The 15,084-nt window shown below is 42.7% G+C and overlaps 1 protein-coding gene across 1 annotated transcript in view; it reads left to right on the top strand.

Annotated features, from left to right (window-relative positions):
* Window positions 1-3,709: 3,709 nt before the first annotated feature.
* Window positions 3,710-15,084, top strand: part of LOC117366881 (protein FAM71F1-like) — a 31,048-nt gene continuing 19,673 nt past the window's right edge. Inside the window, exons 1-2 of the mRNA XM_033958851.1 lie at window positions 3,710-3,889; window positions 8,164-8,290. Coding sequence (XP_033814742.1) covers window positions 3,710-3,889; window positions 8,164-8,290 — 307 coding nt within the window. The remainder of the gene's footprint in view (window positions 3,890-8,163; window positions 8,291-15,084) is intronic.

Genomic DNA, 15,084 nt, shown 5'->3' with positions numbered 1-15,084 from the left:
CAATGAATATGCATGAGATCTATGTGCATGCACTGCTTTAATGCATATTCATTAGGGAAATCTCCCAATTCAAATGGAGACAAAAATAAAAATCTTAGGAGTTATCATTGATAAAGATCTATCATTCCATGACCATATTAGTTCGGTAGTTAAAACATGTAGGAGTGTGTGGTGCAGTGGTTGGATCTACAGCCTCAGCACACTGGGGTTGTGGGTTCAAACCTCGCGCTGCTCCTTGTGACCCTGGGCAAGTCACTTAATCCTCCATAGCCCCAGGTACGTTAGATAGATTGTGAGCCCACCTGGACAGAGAGGGAAAAATGCTTGAGTACCTGATTGTAAAAACCGCTTAGATAACCTTGATAGGCGGTATATAAAAATCCTAAAAATAAAAAAAAAATTTAAAAAATGTTTCTTTAAACTACGCATAATTCGTTCATTGACCTCAATTTTAGAAACCGAATCTATCAAAATTCTTGTCCATTCTTTAATCATCTCTCACCTGGATTACTGTAATTCCCTACTCAATGGCCTCCCACAAAAAGAAATTCGATGTCTTCAACTTATACAAAACACCGCAATAAAACTCATCTATAACCTAGGTAAATATGATCATGTTACGCCAGCTCTGAAAGAAGTTCACTGGCTACCCGTGACGCATCGAATCACCTACAAAATTATCCTTTTGTCATTTAAAATAAAATCTTCTCACCTGCTGCTATATCTTCACAAACTTCTCATTCCTCAGCGCGCTACTCGAACTTTGAGATCTTCAAATCAAAATCTCTTATTGATTCCGTCTATAAAAGAGTTTTACTACACACGAAAAATAAATTTTGCGGTAACAGCCCCGACATTGTGGAACTCTCTTCCACAACCACTTCGAGACGAACAACATCTTGACAAATTTAAGAAAAACTTAAAAACATTTTTATTTCGTGATGCCTTCTTTATTATTTAATTTCTCTCTTTTTAATTTCTCTTCTATTTAATTTCTCTTTTATAAACATTTCATATATTTTATCCCCATCCAACTTGTTTTTCTCCCAACCCCTCTTTCTCCTTTTTCTACCTACAATGTAACTTTACCCATCCATTCCCTCTATCCTCACTGTCAAGTCCGTCTTGTTAAAGTCTTTAATGTTCACTATATATTATTCAAATTACTAAATAATTCTTTAATTGTTCTTATTCTTATCTGTCTTTTTTAAATTTAATGTAAACCGTCCAGATATTTGCTTGATGGTCGGTATATTAAAATCTAATAAACTTGAAACTTGATGAAAACCCGAGTGGATTGCGGCCCTCGAGGACCGACATTGGACACCCCTGATCTAGTTCATTCGTTCCTATACACCTATTGCTGGAGTTTAGACCAGTGGTTCCCAACCCTGTCCTGGAGCACCACCAGGCCAATTGGGTTTTCAGGCTAGCCCTAATGAATATGCTTGAGAGAGATTTGCATGCCTGTCTCTTCCATTATATGCAAATCTCTCTCATGCATATTCATTAGGGCTAGCCTGAAAACCTAATTGGCCTGGTTGTTCTCCAGGGCAGGGTTGGGAACCACTGGTTTAGACCATGCATCTGCGTAAACTAGTTTTCCTCAGTACTAAATGCTACTTAGCTTGGATGTAAGTTTTCTACCCAGCTATCCGGAAGTGATATTACGACGAAAGATCTCCGTTTCGCTCTAACTACATTGACTAGACTAGAGCTTCTTCAGGAAATAAATATTTTGCAGTAAAAGCGCAACCGCAGATAAAGATCCCCATGGTCTAGTCTAGATCCTCAAAAAGGTTAGCTGTTATGCTAATGCTTAAATGAAGGAAAAGAATCTCAGAAATCCACGCCATGGATCACAAGAATCTCCTTTGGCTGAATTGTGGATCGATGGAAGTTTCTTTTCATCGATCCAGAAAAACCTTCACTTCTCATAGACTGAAGACACAAAATCTCAATCTTAGTCCCTCAACCTACAGTGTGTGTTAAACAAATATTCAAGTGAAAAAACTTTTTTTTTAATGACTTTTTGTAAAATCCCTTGACTGTAATTTAATCGCAATCCCTAACCCTCCTTTGTCTCCTATTTAAAGCAGTGTGTTCATGGTGTAGCAAAGAGAAGCAGAAACAAGAACAAAGTCTATTTTAACCAAGATTCAACAGTCGGAGGAGAGTGCGGCACAGTGGTTAACACTACAGCCTCAACACCCTGAGGTTGTGGGTTCAAATCCCACACTGCTTCTTGTGACCTTGAGAAAGTCACTTAATCTTCTACTTTCCCAGGTACATTAGATAGATTGTGAGCCCACTGGGATAGACAGGGAAAAATGCTTGAGTACCACTTTGAATATGGTTGTGTAACTACAAAAAGGCAGTATACAAGTCCCTATCCCTTATATAATTGCTAGTATTGTATACAGTCCTCCTCTCCACACCCAATCCCTACCCCAACTAATGAACACCCCCTGGGAATCCTTGAAAGAGTTTATCCTCTCAGCAGAAGCAATCCTCTTTCTCCTTAAGGCACAAATAGTTCAGTAGGAAAGATTTTTCCCAAACCCACTGGATCTTAGGCAGCAAATGCACAGCGGTTTCTAACAGCATAAAATAACCCCTCCTCCCCCCGCTTCAGCTGTTCTTCTTGCCTCCCACCTCTTTCCCTCACAGCACAGTCTCATATCCATCCCTCTTGCCCTGCCCTGCCCTGCCCTTTCACAGGAAAACCCTAGCCGGAACCCCCCCCCCCCCCCCCCCAAGTAGGCCTCTCAAGCCTACCTTTCAACTCCACGGTTGTCTATGGATCATCGGAGCAGAAATGATGCCCACTTGCTATTGCTCATTGTGGGTCCTCTAGCAAAATGACTGCTGTTAGAGGTTATGGCAGTCGTTTTTTCTAGAGAACCTGCAAAGGGCAGGAATGAGTCGACTTCATTCTTGCCCTAATGACCCCTGGAACACCAGGGAGTTGAAAGGTAGGCCTGGAGGACCTACTAGTGCAGGGATCTCAAAGTTCCTCCTTGAGGGCCGCAATCCAGTCGGGTTTTCAGGATTTCCCCAATTAATATGCATTGAAAGCAGTGCATGCACATAGATCTCATGCATATTCATTGGGGAAATCCTGAAAACCTGACTGGATTGCGGCCCTCAAGGAGGAACTTTGAGACACCTGTACTAGTGGGTCTAGGTTAGGGCTTGCTGGGGGAGGAGTGGACTATAGGCACGGTGGGGGGAGGGCAGCTATCCAATAGTAGAGATGGTCTGGAAGGTTGGGTCATGTGGAAGTTGGGTTCAGGAGGCTGACAATAGTCCAGGAGTACAATGTCTATTCATTTTCCAGTGCAAAAACAATGAAGAAATAGAAGCTACAATAGAAATACAAAACTTTCGCAAATGAATTACCCATCCTCTTCCCATCGCAACGCTTGAGTGCTGTAGTCACCAGGACTTTGCTGCTCTTCATAAACTGTTGCCTATGGTTTCCTAAGCTCTCTCAGTTTATACTAGTGTGGGCATCACCTTTGTGCTTGTGACATGACCTAGGTGTTATGACATCAGAGGCTGACAGGACATGAATCGCTGCAGTTAACCTGTGCCTAAAGGTGGGACTCTTCCCAAAAGCCTTGGGGTCCATGCCAAACTTGGGCATCCTTGTATAAGAGCAAAGCAGTGTGGTATGGAACCCTGAACTGGCCATGCCGTGTGTGGAATGGCACGACTTTGTGGGTTTGGGCCAGAAAACGAATACAGCGAACCTGGGCTCTTGCCTGAAGAAGGGAACATTGGTGTGGAGCTTGGGGTGGAAAACGGGGACCTCCATCAACTCCTCATAACTGAAGAATATAACCTCTTTAGCAATTCTGCTATGTTAGAGAGTGACTTTCTGCAGGTATGACTATTGTGTGCACACAGTGCATTCTGGGTCTGGTAGTTCTGTTTATACAATGCAATCTGGTTTTCATTCTCAGCACATTTTGGACCTGCTACTCTATACTGCAGGGGTAGGGAACTCCGGTCCTCGAGAGCCATATTCCAGTCGGGTTTTCAGGATTTCTCCAATGAATATGCATGAGATCTATGTGCATGCACTGCTTTCAATGCATATTCATTAGGGAAATCCTGAAAACCCGACTGGAATACGGCTCTCGAGGACCGGAGTTCCCTACCCCTGCTATACAGTGTATTCTGGTCTTTAGGGTCAATCCTTATTCTTTATTCTGAGTAAAGAGAGAAAGATTTATAATACATCTTTTAATGTAGCAGAGATCTCTTAACTGTAATGGGTGGGGTTAAACTAGGGGTAGGCAATTCCGGTCCTTAAGAGCCACAGGCAGGTCAGGTTTTCAGGATATCCACAATGAATTTGTATGACATGGATTTGCATGCATTGCCTCATTGAGATGCAAATCTATCTCATGCATATTTATTGTGGATATCCTGAAAACCGGACCTACCTGTGACTCTCGAGGACCGGGATTGTCTGTCCCTGGGTTAGACCATGATGTGTGCTACTTATCTTCTGCATCCCAGTGGTTGGGATTTGGCGTTTAGATATGGTTTATGGTTCATTTATTTGTATCCCGCCTTTTAGATATGATAACTTATCCTTCCAGATCTGAGATCAAGGTGAGTTACATATAGGTACAATGGATACTGATTTCATTGTGCCCAGAAGAACTACGCAGAGGTAGCAGCAATGTGTTGAAGCTAATCCTGATAGAACACAAAGGGAGAGCAGAGAGGAGTAGGGTGGGCCTGTGAACAAAGTAAAAAGGAGGAAAGAGGGATGTCTAGTGTTACAATTAGTACTATTATGGGGCGGGGTCTGGCCCATGATTTAGCCCAGTGTTCTTCAACCACTGGTCTGCGGACTGGTGCCAGTCCACAAAATAATTATTCTATTTCCGCCTGCCCATAGGTGTAAAAAGGTTGAAGAACACTGGTCTGGATTATAGAACTAACTTGTATATATGTCCTACTTCCTTTAAATACTCAGTCTTTTCTTTCCCCTTTCCCTCCCCATTCCACTTGCTTCCTTATTCCTGCTTGATCCACCTTCATAAGAACATAAGAATAGCCTTACTGGGTCAGGCTCCTGTTTCCACAGTGGCCAATCCAAGTCACAGAAAATTTTCAGTGTCTTCCCAAACTCTTTTCAGCCTTAGTTATTCCTGCTCAGTGTTAATTTTTGGAGTTCTAACAGCATCAATTTCCCTCTTCGTTTCATCACTTTCTTTCCTTGGCCTCAGACATCTAATAAATAAACTGAGTGCCCTCAGGATGGGTCAAGAACTGGTTGAGTAGAAGGCGACAGAGGGTAGTGATCAACGGGGATCCCTCTGAGGAAAGGGATGCTACCAGTGGTGTGCCTCAAGTTTCTGTTCTTGGATCTGTTCTTGTTAACATTTTTATAAACAATATTGCTACAGGGCTGTTGGGTAAGATTTGCCTCTTCATGGATGATACCAAAATCTGCAATAGAGTAGGCACCCAGGATGGTGTGAATAACATGAAGAAAAACCTGGCGAAGCTTGAAGAATGGTCTGAAATTTGGCAGCTAAAATTTAATGCTAAGAAATGCAAGGTCATGTATTTGGGCTGCAAAAACCAGAGGGAACGGTACAGTTTAGGACGGTGGTGAAGAACTTAAGTGCACGACAGAAGAACGGGACTTGAGTGGGATTGTATGTGATGATCTTAAGGTGGCCAAACAGGATGAAAAGGTGATGGCAAAAGCTAGAAGGATGCTAGGGTGCATAGGGAGAGGTATAACCAGTAGGAAAAAGGAGATATTGATGCCCCTGTATAAGACTTTGGTGAGACCTCATTTAGAATATTGTGTACAATCCTGGAGGCCGCACCTTCAAAAAGATATAAAAAGGATGGAGTCAGTCCAGAGAAAGACTACTAAAATGGTGTGTGGCCTTCATCATAAGGCATATGGTGACAGACTTAAAGATCTCAATATGTATATTTTGGAGGAAGGGGAGGGGAGATATAATAGAGACCTTTAAATACCTATGTAGCGTACGTGAGTTGAGTCTTTCATTTGAAAGGAAGCTCTGAAGATGAAGTTAAGAGGTGATAGGCTCAGGAGTAATCTAATACTTTTTACAGAAAAGGTTGTAGATGCGTGGAACAGTCTCCCCGTAGAGGTGGTAGAGACAGAGACTGTGCTATTTAACTTATTTATAAATGATCTGGAAATTGGAATGACGAGTGAGGTGGTTAAATTTGCTGATTCACTAAACTGATGATACGGGGGAAGGTAAATTTTTCCCCATCTACGCGGGAACTCATTTTCCCGTCCCCGCAAGTTCTTTTCTTTTCCTGTCTCTGCCCCATTCCTGCAAGCTCCATCCTCATCTGCACAAGCCTCAAACATTTTAAAATCACAAGTGTTCGGGCTTGTGCGGTGAAGGCAGAGCTTGCGGGAATGGGGCAGGGATTGGGACAGTGACAGTGAAACTCGTGGGGAGGGGATGGGAACAAATTTGTCCCCGTGCCATTCTCTACCATAGAGTTCATAGGGTGTGGTTAGCTGCAGAAAAGGCACAGATTTTGCTAAGTGTGCTCCCACAGAGTATCATTTGGCTGACGACGGGATGCGGTACTGAGTTCTCTTTTGACTGAATTTGAACGATCACCTGCACATGGTTCCTGCTGTGCATTGAAACCAAGTTTGGACTAAACATCATAAAAGCTGCCGGAGTATTTTTCACAACAGAGGAAACTCCAGACGACACAGTTGTAATCTGAATTGAAGAGATCTTCTGAAAGCTTCATTACGCTAAGTTTTCACTTTCTGTTTTTCCTTTTATCCTATTGTCTGGCTTAAAGTACAGGGAAGAGGGTTGCAATATTTCACTTTATTAACATTATTTACAAATTTTTAAATTTTATTTTTATGAGATTAAGCATTTGTGCCCGATGATGGTGTGCAGCTGAATTTTTGAGCGGCTAGCCCACTTTTAAAACCCAATTGAATAAGCATTGGAACCCATGTTCTTTTGAACTGGCTCATTAGAGCTTATCACCTCACACTGAGGCCACATAGATATACGAGGGTCATTTCATAAATAATGCACACTATTTCATTTTATTTACATGTTTTGGGGTTTTTTTTCAAGTATTTCTTTACAATCCTTCAATATAGTCTCCCTGCTTTGCAATGACCAACTCCCAATGTCTGAGAAGTTTCATTATTCCATCCAAGACACTGTTTTTTTGTCAGTTGCCGAATGGCTCAGGTACTGGTGGAAGAAAGCTCTTCCAGAGATACAAAATGATGTCCACGCATAGGTTGTTTCAACTTTGGAAAAAGGTCGAAGTCTGGTGGACACATGTCTGGACTGTAAGGAGCATGAGGTAACACCTCCCAGCCGTATTCGCATAGATTTTCAATGACAAGTGGAGAGCTCATCTTCCCCATGATCAAAAATAATTTTGATGAGCTCCATCAAAAGACAAACAAATGATGATTTTTGCTTATGATCATGAAGGCATCATCATCACAGACAAAGTTCCATGTGGAAGAAGTGTCACAGCAGTGTGTTACCATGATTTAAAAAAAAAAATAAAAAATGTGCAGAAAAATGCACAAAACCTGACTTCAGTTGCTCTTAGCTGGGCCACTCATTCTTCACAACAATGCTTGCCTGCACATAGGGAATGTCGTTATTGAAAAACTGCATGAATATGGCTGGTAGGTGTTACCTCATGCTCTCTACAGTCTAGATGTGAGTCCACCAGACTTCGGCCTTTTTCCAAAGTTGAAACAACCTATGAGTGGACATCGTCTTGCATCTCTGGAAGAGCTTTCTTCCGCCGGTACCCGAGCCAATCGGCAACTGAACAAAAACAGTGTCTTGGATGGAATAATTAAGCTTCCCGGATGTTGAGACTCGGTCATCGCAAAGCAGGGGGACTATATTGAAGGATTGTAAAGAAATACTTGAAAAAAAATAAAACATGTAAATTAAAAAAAAATAGCGTGCATTATTTATGAAATGACCCTCGTGTGTATATATATATAATTTGGATAAATTTAACAATTTGGATTTTGTCCAATTTGTGTGCTCCTCTTCCCTGTTCTCTATAGCATTGCTGCTTTTTGTTGAAACCCCAGAGTATCATGTCAGGTGACATCTATGATTTTTCCAGGTCACACAGAGTGGTGCTATGGTGAACATACAAAGCACACCCACATATGTGACACTTGGGATTACTTCTTCTGTGCCATGTCTACCCCTTCCAAACCTGCTATTGATTGCCAGGACAAAGGTGCTCTGTGAGAGGTCAGCAAAGGCCCAGTCAATCCATGCCATGGAACTCAAAAGGTAAGACTAGAGCTGCCGGAAGCATCCTGCAGATGTAATGGCCCCCGGACTGGGGTGTTGTGCCGCCACACTGAAAGTCATATATTGGTACAGTTTTAGGTCCGCCACCTTCCCTCTGTTTTGGTTTAAATGTTGATGGACTCCAGTGCAACATTCAATCTTCCGCCACACTCCAGTATCTCAACCAAAATTCCCTTGAAAAACCTTTGACATTTGGCATTTCTTCTAAATTAGTCCTTCAAATTTCCTTCCCTGAGGGACGTAAAAGCTTGCCAGGTAAAGCATGCCATCAACAAAGATGTGTTTCTTGAATGTACGGTGGCCAACTGGATCCAGATTAACCCAACAGGATTTACCCCAGTGTAGGGTTATCATATGGCTCCAGGAAAAGGAGGGTGCATTGAGACATCTAGGTTTCAGTGGAAGTAAAACCCAGATGTTTCTGCCTGTTCTTCTTACTTACCATAACATACCATACATTTTTCTTCTTTACCGCAAATTTCAGCTAGGATTCAATGTAGTTTACAGATTAAGAACAAGACATGAACATGGAATGAAGGATAGGAGGTAGGCTCCTGAGATTTCGTTATAGGTCCAAGGAAAAAGATGGGTGTTAAAGTTCTTTCTGAAGATATATTAGCATGGTTGTTGTAGGTGGATAGGGAGGCCATACCATACTATGCAACTTCTTCCTATGTATGTGTGAAGGGGGGGAGGGGAGGGGAGTTGTACCTTTCAGTGGAAGTAAAACCCGGATGCCTCAATCCGTCCTCCTTTTTCTGGAGCCATACGGTAATCCTATTCAGTGCATGCAGGGACATGAGATCTTGTGTTTCTTAAGGAATTAAGGCTGGGTTTTACTAAACCGTGGAAGAACTTCGTATTGTGGGCCGGCGAGGTAAATGCTGACACTCATAGGAATTGAATGAGTGTCGGAGCATTTACCTCTTCTGCAGTTTAATAAAAGGAGCCCTAAATGGGAAAATGGCAATATCAATTCCTATATGCAATGGGGAAAGACCCAGGACTGGATCAGCCCTGTTGACCGAATCTGGATCCAGTTGGCAACCCTACTTGTATGGGCTCATTATTCTCATATTTTAATGTCTAAGAAAAGAACGACAGAGATGCCAAGTGATCTAGCTCCAGGCGGGAGATTTTGGGACAATCTTGCTCTTGAACCTACATCCCAAAGTAGTGATTTGTAATGCCTGATCATGCCCTTTGAAACCAGTGCAAAAAGTCCCATAATGCATCTGGATGGGGATGTCAGAAATCTAAGACTGCCTAAAATCCTTAGCCTGGAATTGGGTAACACGGCATCTCTGGAATTGCAGAGCAATTCATAGGCATGCTTCTTTTTTTCTACATAACAACAACTACAACATAAAACCTTATGATTATAAAACAGGTTAAATGTGTAGTTCCACTGCTGCCCCTGGACAAAGCTTTTCTTGGAAGGGACAATCCGTAACATCCCCTTTCTGGAGACCACCAGTGGGGCAGGAGCTGCAGCTGTTTGTGCAGCAGGGCAGAAGGTACAGTACCTCCCCATCAGAGCTGTAGAGAGCTACGTGTGGGCGAGGCAGCCGCATAGAGCAGAAAGGAGGCATTGGCTCCAAAATTGTGTCCTATCCATTATCTTCCCTGTTTGGCTGTGATGTGGTGGGTGGGATAGGAACTCTAGGGGTATGTCAAATGAGGTACATTTCCAGCTCAGGACAGTCCTGCTCCAAGGCCCCCTGGACCATCGCCAGTCTAAATGGGGTAGCTTGTGGAGCAGTTGGAAAAGGGTCTCCTATTAAGCGGAAGAAAGAAGTCCTGAAACTTAGTTCTACTGCAGCAATGTGACATCTTGAGAGGAAAAGGATCTCAGAAACCTGCTTGATTATCGGGAATAAAAATTCACCGAGGCTTACAAGGTTCTATGTTTCTATCATCCTATGGTATATAAATAAAAATTTGTTATGTTATCTCAAATTAAACACAGAAAAAAAACCACCACCACCTATTATGGTTTGACACATACATCTACTATTAGTATAGCAAATGGAGTTAACTTCAGCAATGGAAAGTCCTCCAAGGTTTTCAGAGTCATTTTAGATAGCTCTCTTGCATTTTGAAGACTATGCTAAAAATTTAGTCAGGCGTTCTTTCTTCACACTACAGAAATTAAAAAGAGTCAGTTCCTACTTTTTCCAGAACCACTACAGGATGCCAGTACAATCAACTATCTTGTCCTCACTGGACTACTGCAATGCACTTCTTTTGGGAATCTCGGTGAAATTAATTAAATAAATTCAGCTAATACAGGACACTGCAGCAAGACCTCTCAATCCTGTTATGCTTTTATTTTTTTATTTTATAATTTTTCTATGATTAACTGCATGCAAATAACATTTGTTTCAATAGTACTGCATACTGGACAAATAAAACATGCTTCATAAAACAGCCCACACTTATCGTAATAGTTGCAGGCCCAATGGGCCCCGTTTCGCCGTGAATATCCGGCTTTCTCAAGGGCTCTCTCAGGCTGCTTAAATGCTTTTGCCACTGATCACTATGGGGCATATAATAAAAAACACATCTAAAAACGCACCCAAGTCGGCACTTGGATGAACCTAAAAGACAGATCGTCCAAGTGCCGATAATCAAACCGAATTTCTGGACGTATCCAGGGACTTTTTAGGCCTCTGAATGCCGCTGTGTGCCCTGAGCTGAAAGGGGTGTATCTGGAGGAGTGGTTAGGGTGGTATTTGGGTGGAATGTGAGCCGACCTGGACTTGGTCATCCTGCAGGGATAATCAAATGTTTTACTAGACATCCTGGACGAAACTTAAATGTTGTGTGTTAGACGATGTGAAAACAGGTATAAGTGCCAAAAAGGTATCCAAAGTGACTAGATAATCACTGCAGAGACAAAGTAAAGACCCCCTCACACCCCCACAAAGATCAGAATAGAAAACTTACATACCTGTCTCCAGAACATCAGCACCTGCTATAGGAAAGCCTAGTAGAGCTGCATACAGGTGTCTTAAATAGCCTGGGGGGATGTGCTAGTGAACCATAGAGAGAAGGACCCAGGCCCATAAGCCACTCTAACCACTACACTTATGGTGGAACATATGTGCCCACCAAAACCCTCCAAACCCTACTCAATTGCCATATAGCCAAGAGCCTACAGACCCGATCCTGCCAGGAGTGTGAACTCCTCCCCCTGCAGTCCATTGGAGAGATCAATCTGCCTGCTTTTAAATATCAGCAGCAGTGGAGATCAACTGCTTTTACACCTAAGCAGCAACGAGACCAGCCACAACCACCGAGAGCACACAGACCCGATCCTACCAAGAGTGTGAACTCTTCCCCCCATGCAATCCGCTAAGAAGATCGACTGTCGGCTCCGGGCAGCTTTCCCGCAGAGGAGGGAATCCTGCATTCACCGTGGGCCTCATCTGGGGCAGCCTCCTTGGAGCGGCTGGGGCACGGGCAGTGTGTCTGGGAGGGAATGCATGGATGGGAGAACATCGCAGGGGAGGAGACATAGGCATCCTGGGACTGTCTGCCAAGTCTCTTCCCTGAAGAAGCCCTTTCTGGAAACGTCAATCGCTCCTCCTAAACTTACTTGCTCCACTTCATCACTGACGCTGAAACCGTGGATTGAAGACAAAGTTTTATTTTATTTTTCTTTCCAGCTTATGATTTATCTTTAATCTTATCTATTGTTTTGCCTTTTGTCTTTGTTTTGTTCTATTTCTATCATTTAAATTTCTCCAGAATTCTACTGTTCAACGGCTCCCCCTTCTGCTTCTATTCCTTTCTCTCCTCTCTTCTACCTTCCAAAGTATTTAGATCAATGCTGTCTTGTTAAAATGTTTATTTTATTTTTATTTTTCCTCTAACTCTACTTTTCACTTCTCTATTACCCTCCAGGTACTTTAGTTAGATTGTGAGCCTTCGGGACAGTAAGGGAATTTTTCAAGTACCTTTCTTATTTCTAATCTTAATGTATATTTTCTGTAAACCGCTTAGAACCTAACGGATGTAGCGGTATATAAGAAATAAATTACATTACATATAGCTGCCACCTGCAGCCATAAGGGCTATTGGGATTATAGACAGGTGGGTATAGTGAGTTTTGGGGGGCTCACATAACCAACAAGGGAATTCCGGTGAGATGTTTTTCTGGCACTCTTTTTGTGAAGTTCACAGCAGTGCTCTGTACTCTGTTGTCATGTCTGGGTCCATTACAAGATTGGCACCTCCCACATTCCAAATGATCTTGTTCTGGGTGTTTGGGACTTGGATGAAATCATGGTCGAAAATGTGGTATAAAGAGAGATGTCCTGGCGGTCTGGACAAACAATAGCCTGGACGTTCAGATAGACGATTTTCAAAAAAAAATTCTAGATGTATTTTTTAAAAAATGGGCATTTTCCCACTGCTGACTTTGGTCGTTTAGTGCCATACGCCCAAATTGGACTTAGATAAGAACATAAGAAATGCCTCCACCGAATCAGACCATTGGTCCATCCAGTCTGGTGACCCGCACAAGCGGAGGCCAATCCAGGTGTTCCCTGTTTACGTCCTAGGTGTTCCCTGATGAAGACCCTATTTTCCCGTATCCCTCAATGTGATTTGCAAGCAGGTGTGCGTCCAGCTTGCACTTGAATCCCATAATGGAGATTTACGTCACCACCTCCTCCGGGAGAGCATTCCAAGTGTCCACCACTCGCTGTGTAAAACAGAACTTTCTGACATTAGTCCTGGGCTTGTCGCCCCTCAATTTTAGTCTTTGGCCTCTCGTCCGAGTCACATTTGACAACGTCAATAATGATGCTTCTTGTTCTATTATGTCAAAACCTTTTAGTATTTTGAAAGTCTCTATCATATCCCCTTGCAGCCTTCTCTTCTCGAGGGTGATTATGCCCCTCTATGCCTCCCGGGGCAATTGTAAACCAAATGGCACTGGTTTACAATTGCCGCAGGAGGCATAGTGATCAGTGGCAAAAGCTTTTAAGCAGCCTGAGAGAATTGGGTCCCGTCAGGATAGGGCTGCCTGCAAGAAAAATATCTAAAGTTTATATTAGATAACCTTTTGCTGCAGCTGGCTACACCCCTTTATTTCTAATCTAATCTAATCTAAACCTTAAGTTTATATACCGCATCATCTCCATGAGAATGGAGCTCGACACGGTTTACAAGAACTTAAAATAGTAGGTAGAGAAGAAGAAAAAGGATGACATGAACTTAAGTGAAGAAGGAGGGAGAAAAAAAAGGGGGGGAAGGATAGAGTTACAATTTGCTGAAAAGCCAGGTTTTCAGTTGTTTGCGGAATAACTGAAGGGAGCTCAGGTTCCGCAGCGGGGAGGTGAGGTCGTTCCAAAGACCTGTGATTTTGAAGAGAAGGGATTTTCCCAGTTTGCCTGCAAAGTGGATACCGCGTAGGGAGGGGAAGGCTAGTTTATACCTTTGGGCAGTTCTGGAGGAGTCGGGACTGGAGGAGTTGAAAGACAGTGGGATAAGAGGAGGGAGGATGCCATGAATGATCTTAAAAGCCAGGCAGGAATATTTGAAATGGATTCTGGAGATTATTGGGAGCCAGTGAAGTTTGGCAAGGAGTGGGGAGGCATGGTCAGATTTGCGTTTTGAGAAGATCAGTTTGGCTGCAGTATTCTGGATTAGCTGGAGTCTTAGAAGACTTTTTTTTTGATAGATTTAATCTCTGAATGTCCTGATCACATTTGTAATCATTAAATAACCACTGTTGAATTCAATAAGATCATATACTCTTTGTGTCTTTCTAAATATCAATACAAGGACTAGTCACCAACGTCATTACTTAAAGTTTGTAGTCACTTAATGTAATTTTTGTAATTTTTATATGTGTGGACCTTCAGATAGCGCCTGGGCACTATACACCCAGCTGCTGCGGCTCTTTGTCGGTCCAGCCTTTATTAATTTTTTCATACACTCCAGAATTGAGGAGTGTGTGGCGCTGCTCCTTGTGACCCTGGGCAAGTCACTTAATCCTCCATAGTCCCAGGTACGTTAGATAGATTGTGGGCCCGCTGGGACAGAGAGGGAAAATGCTTGAGTACCTGATTGTAAAACCGCTTAGAAAACCTTGATAGACGGTATATAAAAATCCTAATAAACTTAAACTTACACAACTCATTGTATTTTGTAATTTTTTCTTATAATTATGTGAGAGTAAACTTTTTTTTAAACATAAGAACATAAGAAGTTGCCCCCGCTGAGTCAGACCAGAGGTCCATCTTGCTCAGCGGTCCGCTCCCGCGGCGGCCCATCAGGCCTAGTGCCTGAACAGTGGTCCCTGATTAATTTTGTAACTTACCTCTAACCCATCCCTATAATCTACCTCTACTCTTATCTGTACCCCTCAATCCCTTTGTCTTCCAAGTACCTATCCAAAGCTTCTTTGAACCCCTGTAGCGTGCTCCTGTTTATCACATCCTCCGGTAGCGCGTTCCATGTAGCCACCATCCTCTGTGTGAAAAAGAACTTCCTAGCGTTTGTTCTAAACTTCTCCCCTTTCAATTTCTCTGAGTGCCCCCTTGTACTTGTTGATCCCCTTAATTTGAAAAATCTGTCCCTGTCTATTTTTTCTATGCCCTTCATGATCTTGAAGGTTTCTATCATGTCTCCTCTAAGTCTCCGCTTTTCCAGGGAGAAAAGCCCTAGCCTTTCCAGTCTGTCAGTATATGAGAGGTCCTCCATACCCTTT

This window comes from Geotrypetes seraphini, chromosome 9, assembly GCF_902459505.1.
Source record: "Geotrypetes seraphini chromosome 9, aGeoSer1.1, whole genome shotgun sequence".
Classification (NCBI taxonomy): domain Eukaryota; kingdom Metazoa; phylum Chordata; class Amphibia; order Gymnophiona; family Dermophiidae; genus Geotrypetes; species Geotrypetes seraphini.
Note: the sequence above shows the minus strand (reverse complement) of the source record. Positions and strands in the feature narration are given on the sequence as shown.